The sequence below is a fragment of the Mytilus californianus genome, unplaced genomic scaffold, assembly GCF_021869535.1.
Source record: "Mytilus californianus isolate M0D057914Y unplaced genomic scaffold, xbMytCali1.0.p SCAF_3, whole genome shotgun sequence".
In the NCBI taxonomy this organism is placed as follows: domain Eukaryota; kingdom Metazoa; phylum Mollusca; class Bivalvia; order Mytilida; family Mytilidae; genus Mytilus; species Mytilus californianus.
In genome coordinates this window covers 72568672-72587877 of record NW_026262679.1, presented here as the reverse complement: position 1 = coordinate 72587877, position 19206 = coordinate 72568672, and the positions used below count along the sequence as shown (strand labels likewise).

The 19206-nt window shown below is 31.8% G+C and overlaps 1 protein-coding gene and 1 long non-coding RNA gene across 2 annotated transcripts in view; one reads left to right on the top strand and one right to left on the bottom strand.

Moving 5' to 3' along the window:
- Positions 1-1601: 1601 nt before the first annotated feature.
- LOC127735033 (uncharacterized) lies at positions 1602-3330 on the bottom strand. Its single transcript, XR_007997949.1, has 2 exons — positions 3052-3330; positions 1602-2377 (listed from the first exon to the last, which is right to left on the bottom strand). It is a non-coding gene; the product is annotated as an uncharacterized LOC127735033 (long non-coding RNA).
- A 586-nt stretch (positions 3331-3916) lies between these two features.
- LOC127733637 (chitin synthase chs-2-like) overlaps positions 3917-19206 on the top strand; it is a 32359-nt gene continuing 17069 nt past the window's right edge. Inside the window, exons 1-2 of the mRNA XM_052242955.1 lie at positions 3917-3968; positions 13044-13059. Of these exons, the coding sequence (XP_052098915.1) occupies positions 3917-3968; positions 13044-13059 (68 nt within the window). The remainder of the gene's footprint in view (positions 3969-13043; positions 13060-19206) is intronic.

Sequence of the window (19206 nt, the reverse complement as noted above, 5' to 3'; positions counted from 1 at the left end):
CCTACAACCTATCGTTAAACTTAATTGCCGAAACGTACATAAATGTTGTTAAGGAGAAAATGTACATCTTTAGTCATTTCATCACACATCCAGTAAGTATATCTAGCATATTTAGCTTTCACATTTGAGAAAAAGGCTTTATATGACTTGCAGTAAATAAATTTGCAATCAGATTTTTCAAGCGACCGTTTAGTTAAAAAGGAAAAAACTTCTGTTTTAAATAAAATTGTGTGGAAGTGAAGTATAAAGAGTGGAAAAGTCAAAACTGTCAATGTAGTTGAATGTATAATTTCATTCATAAGGACTTCCGTGTAATATTTACGTCATACCACCACCTCATTGTTGGCTGCTTTGTCGGCCGGTACGAGCACAAAACGCTTTGCGAGTACTCGAATTTTGTTTTCAATCCTAGAAATGGGCGTAATACTTACCCTTTTATTTATTTCTAAATTATTTTCGAAATGTGATATGCGAATACATGTATCAACAATATTCAAGACATTTATTTAAATAGGAATCAAGTCTGCTTCATATCTCGAACCAGGGGTACCGAATGGTAAAGTTGAAGTAATTCCTAGTAATATTTACGTCACCAACATGATTTGGATGACCATTATAAAATATATGTGTCATGGATGACAACGGATATGTCCCACTAGTCCTGTCGTAGCTTCAATCAATTCCTCTTTTCGTCCATTATGAATACTAATTTTCACCGAGTCTTTACTTGCAATTAGTAACACAACAGATGCCACTTGTTTTTAATTGCCCATTAGTATCTTCTTCGTTGTTACAATTTGTTTCTGTACAACTTTCAAGACGAATAACAGAAACAATGACACACAACACCGTGACAAAATAAGTATACACCATAGGTTAAACCCTGAGCCTGCACAAAATAGAAAAAAATATTAAATATCAAAAGTGGAGTAACACAGAGACCTGCGGTACTCTTCTTTTCATTTTTCTTGACAGCTAAACATGCATAAAATATGGTTATTCCTTGAACTTCCCCCATTCGGCAGTCTTTGCTAAATTGTGACACCCATTGGATTGTGCGGAACGTATTTATAAATACACAGCAACGTCCGTTCTAAATGGGTTGTTAATTCCGATTAAGTGTAGAGATTGTGTTACGAACCTACCTATTGCACTAATTGTTACCATCCTAAACATGCATGAAATATCTGCCACTGGGGGTTTGGCCAACACTAATCAGCCATCAATCATCTTCTGTGAAAAAGTTTCGATCGTAAAAAAATAAGAGTGGGACCAGACTTGATAATTATGTTATCCCGTGCAGCCTTTGTAAAAAGTAAACTTGTCCAATTGTAATATCATATGAATAGTAAAATTTTCAAAAAACATGAGAAACTGAAATGGAATTGTAATCTGAGTTTAATCGTAAATGTTCATGTGTTGATGCACTGTTATACTGTCTGATAACTAGGGATTAAGTTAGACAAAATTCAAGGGTTTGTTTACTCTGGTAACCATAGTATATATATATATTTTAGGCTGTCTATTCAATTTTCCAATTTGAAATATACCAGTAAATTCAATTTGTATTACTGTCAATATTTACTTGAAGAATACACAGATTAAAAAAAACCTTTGCTTCTTTAATAAATCAAATCTTGAAAAACATGAACTGACATAGAATCTTAAGTTTTTAATCCATACATCAATTTACAAAGTATTCGAGGTGATCCTTGATGTTATGTTTTCTCTTAACAATTTCAACAACTAGGTTTTTGGTCAAACCGGTCCTCTCCTTTATCTGGAAACTTGCAGTATGTAAAGGTATAATATCCGTGTGTACAAACGTAAAACTTCTCATATAGCTTACAACGAAAGATCAAAACAATGTATTGAAACTGTCAATAGTCTCTTTTGTAATTCGATATATTGGCTGCATAAAAGAAATAACATGACTATGAATTCATTTTTTTTCAAATTTCATGAATCAATATTCCCATAAACGAGCACTTTGATTCATTTGATATATCTAAAGTGTTTTCTGAATAGTAACGGCTAGTTTGAATCCAAACATGGTCATCCTTGCTCACAATACAAAGTACATTTCTTGTTGTTGCAAAGTTTCCAACTGACGATCCTAAATTTGTGTGTTGTCTTCCTTTAACAGAATTTTGCACCCTTAATTCAGTATTAACATTTTTACCACTGTAAGTTTGCATAGTCCACGTAAATAAATAAATCCCAGAGACTGGTGCAACAAAGATTCCATCACCTGTATTAAAGTTATTTCCTTCGTCAATCTTTTCGTCGTTAAATTTCACAATAGAATTGACATTTAATACTGTATTAGTGTTCAATTCGACATAAAAAAGCTGATGTTTTTTCCCCTTGCCTTGACCTAAAAAGTCAAAACACAAAAACATTTTTAAGAACTGTATATAAATGGTACAGATAATTTTTGAAAAAAACAAGGCTAAGACATCATTTTTAAAGTCACCATAATATTTTGTAATCTCAAATGAGATTTGTGGTCTTGTAGTATGTTTTTGCATTTGTTATTAAATGGTGAAATGGACTTTCCTTCTTTGATTTACGTGCTGTTTATTAGTCAAGTTTTCCTAACACAAATCAAAATTTTAAGTGTTAACTCTCGTATCTTAAAGTTAAATTGAATATGACATTCTTCCCAAAAAGTACAGATTTTTATGTTTAAATATCAGTAGAAGAAGCAATGTTAAGTTAAAATTAAATCAAGGGCTATAAATATGAAAGAATTACAGAGATTACATATGGGGCTTAATTTTAAAGTAAACTTTATTCCCCAAAAATACGACCATAGTAAAAAGAAACTTATTATATTTTATCGTTCAGTTAAAATCCGGGTCATGCTAGATTGTGGAATTCTTAGAACTCACAGTGTTAACCTAGTTATCATGAATTGTTGAAGGAGTAACTTATTCTATTTGTAGCAAGGCAAACCAATTTTCCCACTGTAACTTAAAAAGGCAAAACATATTTTGTACCATGCTGGATTTCAATTTGACCTTTTACATTAATATCTAGTTAACTTACGTTTGGTCACATTGTACACAATTCCAGTTAAGTTGTTTAAACGTGTCTCCAGAAGTTCCATAGATTTTTCTAAAGCATCTATTTTGTTTTCATATTGGGTTATATTTTGTATCGATTTCGAGAAAACTCCTTGAAACAAGAACATTTCAACTATACATGCGAAAACAAAAATAACCATCATGAATTCCAGTTACAACTATTTTATCTGACAATATTTTCGAACTCAACTTATTTCCTAGTTTTTACCGTACTAATAGTTAATTGGAAAAACTACGCACATTTTATATCAAAGGACAAGATACAAATACATTACATGCAGAAAATATCAAACCAATCATGATAAAAGGGGGATTACATGAACGTTTGGTTTCAATCTTGTAAAATTGTATAATAGAATCTTTAAAATCGTATTCAAAGAAAACATAATTTATTAATAATGCAGGAGATATAGAATGTATATAATAAGTACTTACTCTTTTATGTTAATTAACTAAACATATGGAACAAATAAAATACATTTCCTCGGAGGTTTTGTGCGTTTGAAAAGGGATATTTAATGGAGGGTATATGCAACAAAATAATAAAAACATCAAAAATTGAGTTAGTGAGAAATGTTTTCGTTGGAAATCTGCACTGGCATATCCGTCACACTTAATCAATGAGCCATAAAGGAGCAGGTACATATGGTAGGGAATACGTAAAAAACATAACACTCATTATCTATCATATATCATATGCATATATATCATATATATATATTAATAGCAACGGGTTTTTAAGTTTGCATTTTGTATAGCTTGAACACATAAAAGTGAGTCTGAACATAATGATAAATTTTGATTTTTCTAAAGAAGTAAAAAACTGGATGGCCAGATTGATTGCCTTAGCTTCTCCAGTAAAGGTGAATGCAACAGGAGGTATGTTGACAGTTGTAACTAGGTCTCAAAAGACAGCAGCAGATGAAACTCTGTCTCCATCCTTCATCAATGTAAACAGTTGAATAGTCAGATTTTTGTTGGATTTTATTTCAGCATAATGTTTCTGAATCGAAAGAGAGTTTGTTTCAGGCTTATCACAATTATGGAGATCATATATCATTTGTGGTTTAGAAAGTTCCCATAAAAGGGAAACTGGAGCAACGTACTTCAAATCAAAGGTGTTCAGATGTGGTTTTAAACGAATTCCTAATGGAAGAATTGATTTTCATGTTTTTTAAAAAAGGTTTTCATAAATTGGAATGAAAACACAGTTGTAGTCAGGATTGTCTGAAAATATCTTTTGCTTGTAGGCATACTGAAAACGAAGCTACAAATGTCTTTTGGAGAGTGAAAGCTCGTAGACCTCTACATACAGACTCTCAACTGGCAAGGATTTAAAGGCACCAAGCCACATACGAAGATCTTGGTTATGCACAGCATCTAGAATTTGAATGTATGATTTCCTTGGGGTGCATATACGTTGGAACCATAATCTAGTTTAGACCACTATCAAAAGAGCTTTTCAGGATATATTTGCTGTTATTAATAATTCTCACAATAACTTACACAATTCTGCAATCTTCTTTCTTTGTCACTGCTACAGTTAGGTACAATACATTGTTTAGAAAACGAAAGTGTACAGAATAAGTTGATTGTTCACGATATGAGAATATTATAAATAGACCCGGCCAGTTCAAAATTTTAATTATGCTCTACAGAAATTCACACCAATTCGGAATAATTTTTCGTATTTTATGTTTCTGTTTGTAAAGCTGCTTTACATAAATAAAAGCTCCAATTGAAAACGCAACAAACACCCAGAACATATTCAAAGGATGTTATAATTTTAGGTCGAAGTTGCACAATCCGGCATTTTTAAATCTCTTTTATGTTATATCTACCAGTTTATAATTTATTGCATTGATTCATTGAGTATCTTTGATTATAATTCTTCAGTGTTTTGATGAACATTTTTTTCTGCCACTAAACGAGTTTTCAGTTTGTGCAATGGTAGTCTATTTTGCCTGTTTTGCTCTTCTGCAGTTCAGTTAAACAGACCTTAAGACAATAACGCTCGACTCATCAAAATGACATGATTTTGCAGTTATTTCAGAAGTTGCTATTTGTATATGAATATAAGTTTTTCTCTTTACATCGACGTCAATTGAACTAAGTTGGATAGTTGTCTCATTGGCAACAGATGATTGGCAATCATACACGTCTCCTTATTTTATAAAGGTGCAAATAAATATGTATAGAAATAAAAATCTGTTTGGAAATAGTCGAGAATATTTTTATGTAATTAAAACAACAGCGTACACCTTTTTTATTCTTGCAGCAAGTCAAGTAGCATTTTACCGTTACTATTTTGATATCTTTGGGTCGCTGGGTTGCTTGTCTCATTGAACTATACCACACACCTCCTTTATTCATACTAAAAAAATAAATCTAGTCCGTGAAGAAAGCTGATGTGATAAATATGTTCAATAATTGTGTACACTCAAATTGTCAATAAGATTTGTGATAATATTCGTTTTATCAGCCTATTGCTTATATATGTCAATGTCAATGAAGATTGCAATATTAAATGGGGTATGATTTACTACTCTGTGGGTAGGGATTGTTATCGTCATATCATGGACAGTCTTAAGTACAGAAAATCCGAGAACATTTCATTGTATCTAAACACTTCTTAAACGTGGTAAGTACGCATTATAAGAAAATATATTATACATGTAGTTATAATTTCTAAAGATATTCGACCATCTGAATATTCCAATATATGTTACAACTTTGAATTACTTATAACTTTTATAGTTATCGTAAAATAATTTGATGTAATATAGACACGAGAAGATTTTATAAATGAAATCACTACAAAACGAGTTCATTTGAATGAGTTTAGTGATAATTAACAAATATACCGATAAGATTGATTTGGTTTAGAAAATAAGAAATCATAGTTGTACAATTGTCATGTTAATTCTTGGAAACGCCTTATGAGAGAAAACTGCATATCCCACAACCATACTACTCACTCGTTCCCATTTACATCCATATAAATGCACAGAAGTACAGCGGTCTTTCTTTTTTTTTATTTTTCGATAGAGCGAATGAATTTTCGGTCAATTATATCTCAGAGTCACACTAAACTTCAGTTTAGCTCTGGTAAGATTTCTTATTTTTTGGTGGTATTTTATTCCTGCTTATTCCATAATCAATTAATCTTTTCTTTATCTTTCCTCCTTTTTATCTGAATTATTTAGCTGCCTTAAGTCATTGACTACCCTCCTATATCTTTTTTTCATATGTAGTATCTAATAAAACACCATATTTACGTTTTGACTTTACTTGATATTTTTAACTTGACTTTAGATGACAAGCGACATTACTATGGTGTTAATGAAACGATTTTTAATTTTGAAATAAATCATTTCCGAAAACCATTGTTCGAATTTTCTTCTAGCTTTATTTAAATAAAATTGAGAATGGAAATGGGGAAAGTGTCAAAGAGCCAACAACCCGACAAAGAGCAGGAAACAGCCCAAGGCCACCTATGGGTCTTCAACACAGCGAGGAAATCCCGCACCCGGAGGCGGGCTTCATCTGGCCGCCAATTGCTATAACCATCTCACTTCATACAAAGTTTTTAACTCAACAATAATGATATTGCATACGACAAAAACATATTTACGAATAAATGAATAAATTATACCTTATCAAACAATACTTGTAGTAACCGAGAAAAAGGCTCAAAGTACCTGAGTATTTAGTATATAGTTTAAATATTCCAGATAGCAAACAGGTTAATTTTTTTAGTTCAATCGCTATGAAACAAATAACGAACAGGTCAATTGCCGTTTTCACTAAGAATTCATTACTTTGGTTTTTTTTTTTTCTTTTTTTTTTTGTCTTTGGCGCATAGAACTAGGATAAATAAAACTTTCGGGCTGCACACAGCAGCAAATAGTTAAAAAGGTCAAGTTACAGACCTTGTGTTTTGAAAATAACGTAGGTGTAGATCCGCTGACCTTTAAGGAATTTAATGCAGACCTGATATAAAACGAGTTGATCTTTTGAACACACCAATAAATTATCCAATAATACGACTATTGTAAATAGTGTGTTAAATGTACGTCAGGGCTTTCCCTCATAAAGAAAATGTATGTCATATCCAACTAAGTCAGACATCACGTGACTTTTGTGACGTATACTAGCCGCCATTTTGTATTATATTGCCCCATATAAAATGCATAGGTGCTTCAATAAAGTTTAGTTTTCTCATTAACCTGACCCGTTTTCTAACTTTTGCAAATCAATCCTTGATATTCAAACATATTTCTATCAAACAATGTTGGTCCTAACAGTTTAATTTTTGATTAAATTCTGTCACTGGAGAATCGTAAAAACATGTACTTTTTCTCGTTATTTCTCCGTTGACTCAATGCTAAATGTACCGATACCCATGTCTACTTGTATAACAAATAAAGAAATTCCGTTGATAAAAATAAAACTTTGCAAATCGATTAAGTATATTCAAACATATATCTGGCGAAAAATACTATTTAAAACAGTTTAATTTCTGGGCAATTTCTGTCAAAAATCGATTTAAAAAAGTGAATATTTCGGGATTTTTCAAAATGGCGGATGATGTATATGGAAATGTTGCATCAAATTGAGGATTTGTATAGTAAGACTTTCCTTGATCAAGGATTTGTATAGTCACTATACAAATCCTTGCCTTGATTAAATTAAATTTTACCAACTCGCCCCACTTATGAAAAAGGGTAAAATCCCATTGAAAATAGGTTGGATAACTTGCCCCACTTATGAAAAGGGTTAAAATCCCGCTGAAATAAGGTCTGCCAACTCGCCCCACTCATGACAAATAGATAAACCACGATGAATTCAGTAATGCAAACTCGCCCCACTTATGAAAAAAGATGCAATCCCGTTGTATATCTATGTTCCTGCCCCACTTATAAATAAAATCAATACCTATAAAAACCTTAGATAAACATGTTTTTGTAGTTCTTTTCTTTTTGTTGAAATAAAGCAGAAAGAAGTGAGTATCAGTATTTCTGCGAATTGAATGCCAACTAGCCCCACTTGTGAAAAATAGAAAAATCCTGATGAATTGAGTCATGCCAACTCGCTCCACTTATGAAAAAGGAAGTAATGCCGTTGAATTTATGTCTGCCAACTCACCCCACTGATAAATAAAAGTATGTACAGAATTACAGACTACCAACTAGCCCCACTTATGAATAAAAGAATTATTCATCTAGATTTTACCTTTTTTCATTAAGTGGGGCGAGTTGGCAGGAGAAAAATTAACGGGATTTAACACTTTTCACAAGTGGGGCGATTTTTTAAAAAGTGGGGCGAGTTGGTAAACCAGTTTGGGGCGATTTTTTTAAAAGTGGGGCGAGTTGGTGAAAAAGTGGGGCGATTTGGTGTGGGGCGATTTGCCAGTGGGGCGATTTGTCCTGCTTCCCATTTGGTGATTGATTTCAAAATTTCTTGATAAAAAAAATATTATTTTAAGTGTGACACGGGAACATTTTATTTTGACAGATATCCAGGATATACTGTTACCAGAAAATTGTTAACAATAAAATTTATAATAAAAATTTTTCTCTTCTTTTTTAAAAGGTTTTTTTCCTGTTTTCTGTATAATTCATCTTTCTTTAGAAATATATTTATACTTTCCTTTTAGAACAACAAAATATTTACGTCCCAAGAGAGAAAAAAATCCCAACAATTATTATAGATAAATATTCCATACCTTCAAAATCCCATCACTTGACGAACAGGTGAACTCTGACTTTGGATGTAATGTTACATAACAATATATTGTCAGGTAGACGTGCAAACCAAAAGCAACCAGGTGACATTAAACATCCTGTGTATACATGTATTACCAGAGTTTAAATTTTGTGATATACAAAAGTTTTCATAACTGTACAAATAAATATCTTCTCTTCCCCGTGTCAAACCAGAAGAAGTATGTATCATAATAAACTTTAAGAAAATATGAATATTATAAAAAAAAATCTTTAAAAAAATAATTTTTGCTTTAAAAGATAATCAAACTAATATTTATGTTTATAATTATTTTAAAGAAATGTTTTGATTCAAATTTTAATTTAAATGGATTTTGTATTATTTCGTAAAAAATTAAACGAGATTTCATTGAATATGATTTTATTATTTATTTTTTTAATTCAATATTTTAAGCAAAATCCAGGCATTCAATAAATCGATATAAAGTTAAACTTGTGTTAAAAAAATTGTAATTGTATACATTTCAACAGAGACATATAATACAATTGCTCTGATTTCAACAACATTGTATACCCGACAATATTTATCGACAGAGTTATCGGTCCTGGATAGGACTGATATAGTTGGGTATGATTTGTTTTAAGAAAATTCAAAGCTGGACTATATCACATACATCACAATTTTCCCATAAATTTATATTACTGTAATCTTTTTCTTCATTTTCTGTATTTTCTTATGCAACTAACTTTGCTGAAAACAATTAAAACAAGCAACAATAAAAACAAACATAGGGTAAACCAAGAATTTATATAGTAATCTCGCACTGCACAATACATTACAATACAGTCTATGCAAAAGTCCGCGAGATTCCAATCCTTCTTGCTATATAAATCTTTGAGCAAACCTATATGGAAAACAATTCAAATAGATACGTTTGTACTACGCTTAGTTGTTTTATGGTATCTACGTAAGCTTTATACGTCTACGAAACGTCTTTACAGTCTTGGTAAGTTGTATATGTAATGAGAGTAAAGTGACCAGATTTCTTCTTTGTGGTCCGTGCCGGAGAGGCCTAGTATCAAGATAAGTTGTAAATAATGGTAACGCTCATGAAGTGGATTGTTATTAGTTATTAGTGCAAAACTCCTATAGAACAATATATGACTGGGAAAACTTAAAAAAAAGAATAAAAAAAAACAACAACAAAAAAACCCCACAGGAGACATGTGCACGCGTAAAACAGACAACTCTGAAAGCTGCATATTAGGAAATACGAACTCTTATTAAAAAATGACATCAGGTCCTCCGTCAGGGTCATCTTTTGAAGTAGATTTGCTGCTCTCGTTGTAGTGGAGAGACTGGTTGCGTCTACAGTGTACGTATATCCGGCTATTCATGCATCACCCTTCATGAGTATCCACACTTAGTCAAAATGTCAGAATCATTGAGTTTGCAGATGGGACGACTATTTCTGGTATCTAAACTTCTACGATGGCAAGCGACAACATTGTCGCTAGTAAGTTGACACAAAGACACAACCAAATCGTGACAGTAAAATTTATATTTTGTCGATTTCAGCCGTTCTTCCTCATAACTCTGATAGAGCAGTATTTTGTTAGAACACACCCCTAAATACTAAAAGTTTGAATTAAGATATGTAAACGCCATACGAGAGGCAGAGGGTATTCTACTGCTGAGAAATATAAGTTAAAATCATCATGTTTGACGCAGATTTAAGTTATAGGTTGTCCATTTGTGTCAATATCAAAGAAAAGTTCACGATATGAAGCATACCTTCTAGTTTCGGTTAATTTGTGGATGCAGATCACAGGCACTTGACTGGAACCATCTGTCCTATATGAATATATATCATGTGTTTTAAATTATCAAATAATTATTCCTATATATTCTAACTTATTTTCACTAATTTAATGTGTTCTTGTTCTTATCCATACGACTTTACGTGAACAGTAGTTTATATATGATGCCACTCTATTCTTATTTTCCACTCTTTCCTGCATTGTGGATAAAAGAATAGATGGGCGAATATATAATGCACATTTGTTGAATCGTATGGATAAGAGAAAGAACACATTAAAAAAGTGAAAACAGTTGAAATACGACAAAAAAATAAATAAAACACAAACAATATATATATAGAAAAAGGGGGTCCTATTTCCCAAGCGCCTGTGATGCGATGAGGGTGATGATTGATTGATTGATTGAATGATTGATTGTCGTTTGCTTTACGCCGCCTCAGAATAAAAGAGTAAGGAAAACGTGGAGTTCCGGTCATTACCAAATAAATAAACACTATAAAGGAAAAACCATTCTATCATTCATTTGCAAACTTGGTATGCTAAATTTACACAAAAAAAGATAACCCCTATCAAATAACAGAGGTAAAGGGGAACCGTGCAAACAATTTGTCAACACCATGCATACATTGAAAAGTTCAGTCTTCGTGATAAATTGTACAATGGATCCCTATGAGTGGAATTGAAATCAAAGGATACAGGTAAAGGTTATAACTGACATGACTAAAAATTGTAAGTAAAATTCAGATAATGCGACCTAGTGTTGCCCTTGTTCATACAAATTAAAGAACTATGGGTTTGACAAGCAGTTTGACTTACTCTTTCTTGCATAATGTTATAATTTGCACGTACCATATATTGATTTAATATACCATTTCTGTAGCAGGTAAGTTGTTATTTTTTGTTTGTCATATTTCAACAAAATCACACGTTTGATTGTTGTTCGCTTCACACATTTCATGCAACATGCTTTGCGATAATTTGATTGCTTTAATGTATGTTTCGAAGTTTTATATTATTGAATTTAATAAATCTCTTACATTGAAAATGTTTATATCATGACACAATCATCGAATTTGGGAGGGAGAAAAAAATGAAGTCAAAGGTACAATATTCTTTGTCATTCATTAATGAATCTTGCTGTAAGTCAAACATGATCTTATGATTAGATTCTTGTCCTCTTGTCATACAAGTGCAAAATGGGGATTTGAATATCATTGTTTGTCTATAACGTTTGACGTCTGCTGTCTGTCTGGATACCAGTTGGTGACACCAATTTGTAGCATGATACAACCTAACTGGTTTGGTCAAACTTCTCCAATCTTGGTTCACATCGAGCAGAGTATAGTCCATATTATCTTCGTCAGAGTTAATAACCCCCTATACAGGCTGAACCCTTTGGTCAATCATAATCAAACTCTTTTTGCCAAATCCACATTAAAATAATGTAACCCCTATTGATTGTTAAGATTAGAGGTCACATGCAGACGTAAACTTCAGTTTGAAATAACCCTACTAAAGTTGGATTCAGGGCCTGAAGGAAAACTTATAATTTGTCGATAAAAACAGCCATTAAAATGCCAGGGGATATTTATCTTTGTGATACCCTTGTTGATATAAACAATTTTGACTTCCTCATTCTTGATATATACGTAACTTCAGTCTTGCTTTATATTGATTATATCGATAATTTCTATAGTAGCCAAGTTATGGGGATTCATGTATTTTGAGAAAAATTGACAGATTTTTTTAATAGTATTTTATTAGTTTCAATTTCATTTTTATAAATTTCTAAAAATTGTAAATCTTACGTAATAAGTATTCCCTCAAGTCTAAAATGGTTATAGATAAGCTGACAATACTTCACCAATAATGAACCTAACTTTTCCGATTATAAATAGTTCATCCCTAGTTAAAAGACAACCACAACGGATTTATCATGTTTTCAGACAAACTTATCAACCAGTACCCATCCAACGGATTTAGTGTAAAAACGTCATAAACAGAGTCTGAGACAAGCATGACCTTGTGCAATGCCAAAGTATAATAATCATCGACAATGTAAGATCATAAGTGTACATAATTGTATATATAACAATATATATTTACTTATGTTCTAATTTATAAATAACATAATCGATGTTAGTACCTAACACTCAATGATTGCACTACAGAGTTAATTGGTTGGAAAATATACATACTATAAGAAGGGAACAAAGGAACATAACTGTTCACAAATGGAAAATCAACAATAAGGAATAAAAAATCTCTCTTTTGTCGTAATTTTTTGTAAAGATTTTTTCATTGGAAACTAAAAATATCAATTATTGCTGTTGATATTATATTTATTTAAAGTAGTTCCTTTGGAAAATTTCCACATCATAACTAAAGAATTGTTGTTTATTTGAAGCAAGTAAATCATCAAGGTAACGGTAAGTGTTATCAAATGTTTCAATTCAATGGAACTTAGAGACGGATCTTTACTGAGTTTGATCATAAACTGCGATTCATAACAATACAGACACAAGTCTGATGTTAAAGAGGCGCGATTAGTGCCCATGTGAATACATGCAACCTGTCGATAAACTTAATTATCTAAACGTACATCGATGTTGTCAAGGCGAACGTTTACAGTTTTTTTTATCATCACCACAGATCCAGTAAGTATAACTAGCATATGTATCTTTTTCGTTATGGAAGAAGGCATTATAAATAAACTTGCAATCACATTTTTCAAAAGACCTTTTAATAAACTAAGACAATTCTGTTTGATAAGATGGAGTGAAACTGCATTGTTGGTGGTCGAAGCGTCATAGCTGTAAACTGAATTGAAAGGACCATCAAAAGCACGTAATTTATTCAAAGCCTCATTGATGAGAATGTGTAACATAATTTACGACATATAAAACATCATGTTTAAAATCAATTTTGAAATTATTGACCAATATCATGATATCATCTAATTTCAAATGACAGACATGTCATATAATCATTTAATCTTTAGGTGTTTGCTCAATATCTCAAGATTTCTATACATTACAACACAGTTCTGTGTATTTACTTATAATTTAATAACTATCTCTGTATGGAAATTCTTTATAAAAAAGTATTGTACTAACTGTCTTATCAGTAATAAAACTTCCAATAGGTACTTAATCTTGAATCATTGTACATATAGTAATCTTGACATAGTATAGTTGACAAAATTATGTGATAAATATTGTTTTCAAATATTTTTTTTCAACGAGGGATTTCTACTTTAATTCTTATATTAGTTTTATTTTTCATTTTATTGGTATATTAATTAAAGATCAAATTTGCTTTCATTTTATATACATGTCTCATGGGCGATCAACCAATTTTGCTTTCGTTTTAAATATGTCTCATGTGCGATCAAACCCTTTCTCGAACCATAATAGTATGTGGGAAATGTATAAATTCGGCTCCTTTTGTTTTTCAAGGATAAATATAATCAACAAAGATCTAGAATTTGGAATGATATGGCTACAGTATTAATTTTTTGCGCAGACAAGATAAGGCAAGATGAACGTACAAACCGCCGAACCATTATTTTTGGCAAGCCTGTGCTTCACTGGTAGGCAATGAAAGCTACAATCCTCTACATTAAATGCTAAATAGAGAGATCGTATAAAAAATGAGCCCCGATACGTAGCAAATATTCCTCCCAAGAACTCTTTGGTTTCCATTGCAGCTTATTAATTATAAAATTCAAAGAGAACACCCTAAGTTCCAAACTGGGACCAATTCAGGATCCGGTCTCTTTGGTACATTCAAAGAAGACCCAATTTAATCTCTGTGGGAACACAGAAGAATATAACCCCAAATAGAAGCTAGCGTACAATGTGGGGACATGTTCCATTTTCATCTTGCCATATCCCGCTGGCTATACTGTAACGACTTATCTATTTTTAATTTACAATAAATTTGAAATGATAAAATACTGAATTAAAAGTCATACAGATATATATTGAAAATATGAACTGTCAATAATTTTGAAAATATGTCAATTAAACAAGAATTCGATTCGATTAACTGGTGTCTCATTCACTGGCAATATGGCACGTTCTTGTCATGCTGTCAGAGCTGTTAATTCCAGTGGCGGTATATCCATATCTATTTTACATCTCTCCATAACTGCATCCGATCACTTTAAAACCTGAAAAATTTGAACACAGCAGCAGAATTTTTCTTATCTTTATTTTTGGGGGGTGGATGGGGAGGTGGGTGGGATTTTTAGCTAACTATGTTAGCAGCTTTTGCACTCGCCACTTGTTTAACAACGCATGAATGACGTCACGATATGACGTATTTTAGAATGTAACTAAATTCGGAAACAATTAGGATTGAAGAATGTTTTCAAGGTTAACAATAGCAATCAGTATACTGGACAATTGATCTCTCAAATTAAATACCACGACAATCATTTTAAAATTTAACAAAATGTATTAATGAATTAAATACACATTCATATCAAATCTATAAAAATTGAAAAAAGGTCCAGTTAACCGGTTAGCGTTTTTGATATTCGATATTTGGTCCTTCTGACGGTTAACTGATTAACACTACTATTTTGATGTAGACAACGATAAAAGGCATGAATGTTTTTCTTATTTTAAGCTTAAACAGTTAATATCTTCGAAGAAATACATAAGACCACAGTGGCTGATCCATGGAAGGAGCCGTAGAGAGCGTGACCCCCACTTAGATTGCCATGTTTCACAGGTTTTATATATTTTTTTTAGCTTACAATCGTTAAAAAAAAAATTCGTCTCACTCCTTTTGGCGGTATCAATTCCGTTTTCAGGAATAACACTCCCGTCCTTTCCAAATTCCTTGATCCGCCCCTGGATCACACTTGCGTATCTTTTTATAAAAATGTATCACAACCATCACTGCCACCATGAGGAAAATGTTAGTATATTACAGTAAAATTCTTTTGAACAGTTCTTTTAATGTTATGATTTTTTGTATTATAATGTTCGTAGTGTTGGCTTGTTGGAAAGTATATATTTATTGGGTAATAATTTAATTTTTGATGTAACGCGTCTTCTGATTGGCTGACGTTGCTTTGTTTATCAGCTCATAGACATTATTTTTTCATGTGACCGTGACGTCATCAACGTTTTTTCATGGTTTACTCCGGTTTAAAACGGAATTTAGAATTAAATTACAAGAAATGACTGTAATATTTTTTCTGTCTATTCGAAATAACATAAAAAATGTGGTACACACTTTAAAATAACCCGCTACGAGGGTTATTCATTGTGCACCACATTTTTGATGTTATTTCTTCATAGACAGAAAAAATATTACAGTCATTCCTTAAATAAATTTTGCAATTCAGCGTAAAAAGTCGCAAACACAAGGTTGTCAGTATAGAAGACTTGTAAATCAAATTTCAGTGTGTTTGTGCATTAGTTCATCCTGACTTGTTGCTTTCGAGAAATGTTTCTGGTTTTTTGTGTAGCTGTATTGCTGCTATAATTGACGAAAACTTCACGTTTCCTTATATTCATATTGATTGGGATATAGACCTTTTAGTTAAGTCATTCATGTAGCGTACCACTCGTATGGTGTGGTGGTTAAGGCGACTCGCTATAAACTTCTTATTTTATTCTGGCGTAAGCATTTTCCCATATTTTCAATTTTTCAATCTTGATTGTCTACTAATGTTACTAAAATTCTGTGTTTGGGGAATAAGAGTTTATTTCTGCACTTGTCTTACGCATCTTCAAATGGCCAAAATGTACAGAAAAACAAACTGATAATGTCCAGCAGATGATATGTTATACCTTTATACTCTATCGATAATCGGTTATTATCAGAATATAATAATATCACATGTGTCGATGCTAAGGACAGTCTAGATCTTACCGTGTGGTATTATTTTAGTTCCACGATAAAGATCTTCTAGTACTATCAAGATAAAGAACAGCAATTAAAAGTAAAGTTGCTTTGATATTCAGCTACTTCACTGAATATCTCATAAATTCTATTTTATGTACTTTCCCCTATATCCCTTCTCCTAACGTTATTCACAAATTGTCCTTACTTGTCTTTTGATATATCTTTTATGCATTAAATTTTAAAGTGTCTTTTCCTCTTTGATATCTTCTTAATTCTTGGTAAACCAAATTGAATGACAACGTGATATTATTTTTTTTTATAAACTGATTATTAGGTATTATCTTTCATTCTTGTTTCAGTTTTAGATTCTCCGTAATCTGACACAACAGTATGGAGGAATCAATAGACCAACGGTGAGTTGAACAATATTAATATATTATCAAAATACATCACAGTAAAGACTGCAGTAGCAATTTTAATAAATATCAAAACTATATACTATTGTATTTACAATGAAACAAGTAAACTATAAATGCATAAAAAGTATTGAAACCAAACTAAGACGCGTGTGTAAAGTTTTAGTTTCTAATGTGCACAAATGTCTTTTATATTTATATTGTTTTTTTTATTGTTATCAACAATGAATTTTGTTAACACTTATTTCTACAAGCACTATTTAAACTGAATCACATTTGATTGCTAAATAAAGAGTAATGGCAACTTGCTTTTTATTTCTATCAGTTAAGCCTTCTTTTTGTTTTAGAGATGAGCAAAGAAAATTTAACTACTGGGACATTTTTAGAAAAGATGTTTCAGAACAAAGATTGACAAGAAAATCAAGCTTATCGGATAAGATTTTTAAAGGATTGAAATTATTCGTGTATGTCATATTGTTTCTGCTGGTATTTGGAGGTGCAATAGTGTCAAGAGCGGCACTACAGATTCTCACAGACCAGCTTTATCTGGAAAGCAAAACAAATTATACAGTATGTGTTTACACTATGAATATCACGATAATGTACACACTGAACTTTAATATACCATTGAAATACGATACTATTATAAGGATATAAGCTTTAAAAAGGGCATTATCGTGACCAATAGACTGTCCTAAGGACATTATTATTGAAATGGCATCGACTGCGGTTCGAGAAATATAAATATTCTTGTCAATTCAAATGCGTCTTAGGCAGTCTTTACATCACAATGATGTCTTATTCATAAACAACTATTTTAAAATCATTTATTGACAGATGATTCACTGATCAAACGAAGTTGAACTCAACAAAAATGTCGATTAGATCAGTATAAACAAGCACAAATCTGTAACACAATAGTTGGCTTCAAATAGTATTATTCAACGCAAGGTATATTATGTCATTCTTAATCCCGTCTCGTATTCTACGTTTATTATTATTTTATTCAAGGGCATTATCTAATCATTGTGTTGACCACAGATACAATTCATGACAATATTTGGGTTTGAACATTATTATTCTTTCTATTTCTTGTTAGTTCATAAATTGCATATAATCTTTAAAACCATTATCAGTCCAATAAATCTATTGCATATCTGAGTAACCCTATAAACATAGAAGTCCTAAAATTATGACACTAACTTTAGTGTAGACTGACTTTTACTCGACCATATTAAGTACTACAATGTGTTCATGATGTTCCTGTAGTACTTCCACTAACTAAGTTTACACATAACAGCCCCATATTAGCTTACTTAGTGGAGTATATATAACCGGGCGTTTTCCGTGTTATAGTAATTCAAAGACGGAATACCAATACTTTAAACTTTATTAGCAAGGTCCGGACAGTACCAGACCTAAGACCTAAACTGACTACAAAATAACATACAAAAGCATATATAGAAAACAGTTACTATAGCAAAGGATTAGTGTCCAAAGGATTAACTTGTCATCGTCAGAGTGATTTCCATTACGACAAACATATATTTAACAATAGAATTAATTAAACACAAAGACATGTAAAAGGTTTGATAAACGGATTAATAAATTGTCACTATAGCACTTAAAATATATTGTCGGAATTAGCTTTATTTCTATTTCACATTTGTCCAAATCTTCCTGGTTATATATACTTTAGATCATCGGCTTACTTAATGGAGTATTTTTTAGTGCATCAGCTTCCTCAGTTGAATATACTTTAGCGCATTAGCTTCCTTAGTGGAATATACTTTAGCGCATTAGTTTCCTTAGTGGAGTAAACTTTCAGCTATTAAAGTTTGCAGATGCATACTGTCTGAGTGCGACTCTCAGCAGCACAAATGGTATTTTGTATAGGGAATATTTTACTCCTCTACGATTCTACGCCAGTACTTAAAACCTTCCATCCTTTATTGGCGGATTTTACATAGATAAATAAAATCGTATAATAAAAAAGCAAAATAAGGATGCTCAATTTGATGTATGCCTTTTTGTGCTTCTTTGTTACATTTGTATGTTTTATAGTGATTAAGATGGTAACACAATGTTGACTGCTGTACCCCTATTTTTGACATTTTTACCTATTGTGTCTGTTTGTTTTGTTCACGCATCGTTGTAAATATAATGGAATTTGATGCGATTGTCATACAAGTGAGAGGTTTAGCTAGCTTTAAAACCAGGTTCAATCCACCATTTTCTACATAAGAAAATGCCTATACCAAGTCAGGAATATGACAGTTGTTATCCATT